At 38.7% G+C, this 4995-nt stretch overlaps 1 protein-coding gene across 1 annotated transcript in view; it reads left to right on the forward strand.

Annotated features, from left to right (window-relative positions):
* LOC133160972 (glutamate receptor 2) overlaps positions 1-1180 on the forward strand; it is a 27557-nt gene extending 26377 nt beyond the window's left edge. Inside the window, exon 16 of the mRNA XM_061289116.1 lies at positions 721-1180. Within this exon, the coding sequence (XP_061145100.1) occupies positions 721-885 (165 nt within the window). The 3' untranslated portion in view covers positions 886-1180. The remainder of the gene's footprint in view (positions 1-720) is intronic.
* The last annotated feature ends 3815 nt before the right edge of the window (positions 1181-4995 follow it).

Raw genomic sequence — 4995 nt, forward strand, 5'->3', positions numbered from 1 at the left:
AAATCATGATGAATATCACACAGGGGAGTGAAGTTAGGTTATCAAAGGTACCTGAAGCTTGTTGTAATTGGAATGAACAATCTTGCAATTTAAATTACTCTAGTTGAGTGAAATTATATCATGCCACAATTGGAGTGAATCGCAGCGTAATTTGAATTATTATATTATTGTTGAAGGGAATCGTATTGTTGTAGTTAAATTAAATTGGATTATGATTGTCATGAATTTTTGGGAGCCACCTTGGTAGGCAGGTAGCTCGCCAACTAGCTAGATACAATAGTAATCAAAAAAAGCATAAAAAAGATGAATATTATTCGAGATTGTGCAACTTGTGAAAAATTTAGTTGGAATTGTTCAGTTGTCTTTCTTTTTTTTGCCTTTGAGGTGATGGCGCTGACTCTGCTTCGAACGTTGTCTGTGCATTTAAGTTCCCTTGAGACCATGCTCATGTATGACTGTTGATGGCCACGCTTGTCAATGCCTCTCCTAGTAAAAAATCATTTTCATACTGAATTAATGCTAGCCCCCATACCATAAGCACATGCTCATCCTCGCGTCGTGTTGCCCCCTCCACACGCACCCTTTAGTTCTCATCTCCATACATATTTATCCATATATAAATATTAATATTTCACAGTGGAGCACTTGGGGAACAACTTGCTTAACTTTCCCGTTTGTGGGAATGTCCCCCTTCCCTTTGCCCTCTTCCCCAACCCGCAGATGACTTTCGGAGACGCCATGAGAAACAAAGCGAGACTTTCAGTCACCGGGAGCACTGGGGAGAATGGTCGGGTGATGACTCCGGAGTTTCCGAAGGCCGTCCACGCCGTCCCGTACGTCAGGCCCGACATGGGCCTCAACGTCAGCCTGACAGACCTGTCCTGATCCCAGACCAACTTCCGAGTGCCTTACCATGGTTTCAAAAAGTAAAGAAAAAAAAGAGCGCTTTTGTTCTTTTTTTCTTCCAAAAGGTTTGTCCCCCCCCCCACCTCCCCCCATCCCTGACACTTCCTGCTCTCGCTGTTTTGGCACTTTTTTTCTTGAATGGGAACGTCAGAGATTGCAAAGACTTGGTTCTTGGTCGCTATTTACCCCCAATGTTTAAAAAAAAAAAAGGCAATCCTGGAATATCTTGGAGTTTTATTTCCCTTCCTAAATGTGTGAAAGCGAGGGATTGATTGACAGTCGTTTCGCGCAAATCATTTGAACTGTGTGTGCGCGTGTGTGTGTGTGTGTTTGTGAATCAGTTGCCACCGCCACATCCCAAACAGGAAGCACATCCATGTTTTAAGAAATGTGAAATAGTTCTTTGAAGTTTTTCTTAAGAAAAGCCCAAGAAAATAGACCACAAGAAACTATTTTTATGTATTTTCACAAAATAGCTTTTAAAGAAACTCGCCGACTGGATTTAAACATGTGTGTGGAGATGAAAGGAAAAATAGGAAACAACAATCGTAATCATGTAATTAAATTCCTGTATATTTTATTCATTAACATTTGGTGTCGATACAAACTATATGTCAATGCTTGACACTTCGTTTTCACTCATGTTTCTAAACTTCGGTGATTTTCTTTTCTTCTGCCCGCTGTTTGTATTTTTTTTCTGCCGAGGACCAGGGTCGTTTGTTGCGCTTTCAGGAGGAAGTGAACCTGTTTACACGCCATGAATGCAAAATATATATATATATAAAAAAAAAACACACATACAAAAACAACAAAAAACAGTAGAAAAGGGCGTTCAAAAGGCATCAGTATTCACCATGCGGAAAATGCCCAAATGCCAAATAAGTGACGGGTGCCAAATCTTAGTGCCAGTAGATGATGAATATAGAGTCTTAATATAATCACTCACTGTCATTTCAGTGAATGTAAATGACTTTTTTGTAAACTATAGATGTACAGTCGGTGGTGATGACACTGCTAATAATGATAAATAAATAGCCTTTTTTTCGGGGTTGTTTTTGTTGTATTTGTTTGTATTTTTGCATCCACCCGACGACCTAGCAGGGGTTTCTGCATGTCGTTTGCCGCTGTTGTGACAAGACTTTTGTTCTCTTTTCGTTACTGTCCAAAGAAAACAACACACACACACAACAGCGTTTACATTTTAACGTAGAAGTCGTGACGGTGTTTTAAATTTTCTGAAAAAAGATACACATACATACAGTATACATATATATATATATATACATACATATAAACATATATTTTGTATAAAAAGGTGAACTTTTAAAAAAAGCATAGCCCCCTTTTGATGATAGTGTCAAAGCTAATTAGTTAACGGAGAGGTCAGAAAATGTTTTGTTGTTTTTCTAAAAATAAGCACTTCTAAATTCATAAGACTCACTTTATGGCTTTTATGACCTGTTAAGAGCCCCCGTGTATGATACATATGGGGTAATTATCTGTCTTATTATTATCATTATTATTACTATGGCTGTTGTTTTTGTATTCTGACAATAGATAACACGCATATACTTGTAGTCGCTTCTAAGTTCCATATGGCGTAAATTCAGGCTATTCTCACTGACATTTTGTATTATGGAATGTGTGCTAACTTGTTTATTTTTGGGACTCTTTCTTAAATAAATTTGAAAAAAATGGCTGATGTCTTGTGACTTGTTGGGTCTCGTTTGTGATGCAACAAGGTCAAATCAAAAAATATTTTGGAGTTCAAACGTTTTCCGGGAAACGCCCTCTAAATTTGCACAATACATGTTTATTTGAAATAAGGTATAAAGAAAACATGTTAGCCATCCACTTTTTGAAGCAGCATTGCAAGACTAAGTACGAACCCTCGCAGGACTTGTGGTAAATTACTAAGACTGTCAAATTTTGAGAGGAACTCAAATATCAAATCTTGTGATGCTTTCTCAAAATCCGGTGAGACTTTCTCAAATCTTGCAAGCATTCCGTAAATGAGAATTTAACTAATCTTATCATACACCTTCAGAATTGCATGAGACTTCTGAAAAATAACGCAGTCTTGTGTTATAATGAAATCTTAGCAAGCCTTCCGTTTAATTGCATGGGACTTCGTCAAATCTTGCGAGAATTATGCTAGATAACACAAGACTTCCTTAGAACGTGCAAATTCCCCCAACTCAAATGAGACATACTCAAATCTTGTAAGACTTTTGAAATCATACAAGATTTTCTTAAATCTTGTGAGATTTTCAGGAATATCATTTGGATTTTCCCCAAAACTCTTGAGCGCTGTTAAATCATGTGAGGTCTCCTCAAATCTTGTGAGGATTCCCTTCATCACCAAATGTTAGTAGAGACGTCCTAAATTCTTGTGAAACTTTAAATAAATTGCATGAGACTTTCTCAAATCACTTCCTCAAATTTTGTAAGCTTTATCACATGGGATTTTGACCAATCTCGTGACTTTTGTGATATCTGACAAGACTTTCTAAAATCTTGTGAGATTTTCCTCTAAATCATGAAACAGGTAAATCGCGTGAGAATCTTTTGAAGATTCCGCTAAGTAATGCGTGACTTCCTTAAATTTTGTGAGAATTGTGCTAATGTTTTTATTGAGTAAAAGCCAAAGACTCAAGCGGAATTCACTAGCGGTGCCTGGTTTTGAACTGAGAAGTGTTTGGTGTGGAAATGACTTATTGATGTTAGCTCCCCCAGGAGGGACACCATCATCGTCATTCCACCAGTCAGCCACGGGCACTTTCATGTAATCAAGAGTCCTTATGAGCCGTTAGCTCGGCCGGGGATGATTAAACAAAATTAATCTCCGCTCCCGCACGATCAGTCAACTCCAGCAGGACTGTGACGCTGCGGGTTTAACTGGAGTCTGACGAGATCCAATGCAAGAGTTGTATCGCAGACCCCTTTTATATGGACTCTCAAAGTCTCTTACCAAAGTCAACAAAATTGTAGCTTCTGAGGAAGGATCGGAGCAGGAAAGTGTAAGACAAAAATCAGGCTGAATCTATTCAACAGATAAGATAAGTCTGAGGTTGCTGTTTTCAGTCCTTTAAACACAAAATGGTAGGATGGGCTCAACCCATCAATTTTTTAGAGGCAGTATCCGAGCTAGTACACTAGGGATGTGAAGTTGAAGATCTCTCTGTAAAAGACGTTCCACACATGGCACCCTTACGATCTAACCACGCTGATACCGGTTGAAACCAAACAGATGATTATGCTTGGTTACATGGTTGGATTGTTTTGTTCGGAAATACCGATCACAACAACGTGGTTCTGCGGCAGTCTTCAAGTTGGCAAATGCTAGGAAACGGTTATCCCGAGTCTGGGTTGTCATAGCAACGGCTTCCTCCAGATAGAGAAAAGGATGGATCAAATCGGGTTATTGCATACATTTGAAAGGCGCCTGGGAGAACAAAACATTGGCAGGCAGATTATGTAATACAGCGGAAACGAGTGGATGTCACCATGACAACAGAGCATGGAGAGATGTTGTCGTGTTGTCTTTTGCCCGCGGACAGACGTCTGCGCCAGGCCTGGCATTTCTTCCGGAAATGTCACGGATGCAATCAATAATGGTGATAATTATAATAATAATCATAAGCAGCAGTTTCCACAGTTGAGATAACGCACATAAATGTTGCTAGGTGAAACTGACTTTGTGGAGCTGAATGAGTAGTTTGCTGGTTTATGCAAGATTGCCACTATCCTCTGCCTACCCACAATACATACTCTAATCCAAAACAAATTCTTTTATTATCAAAATTAAACAAATTACAATAAATGTGGTAGAAAATTACCACATCACTTATGATAATATACTGTAATGGAAAACACTATACTGTTCAAATCAATTACAATAATAAAATCAATTACAAAAGTAAATGAGCAGCCTCCCCGCTGCCAGTAATTTACTTTAATTTTACAGAAAAATTTGTTGAAAGTATACTCACGATAGACATGCCCATCAAACTTCCCACCTTGGTGTGACTGTGCTGGAGCCCAACTTAATGATGTTATTTTCAAATTCGTCATCAGCATCGCGAGCGA

The sequence above is a fragment of the Syngnathus typhle genome, linkage group LG1 (genome assembly GCF_033458585.1).
Source record: "Syngnathus typhle isolate RoL2023-S1 ecotype Sweden linkage group LG1, RoL_Styp_1.0, whole genome shotgun sequence".
NCBI lineage: Eukaryota > Metazoa > Chordata > Actinopteri > Syngnathiformes > Syngnathidae > Syngnathus > Syngnathus typhle.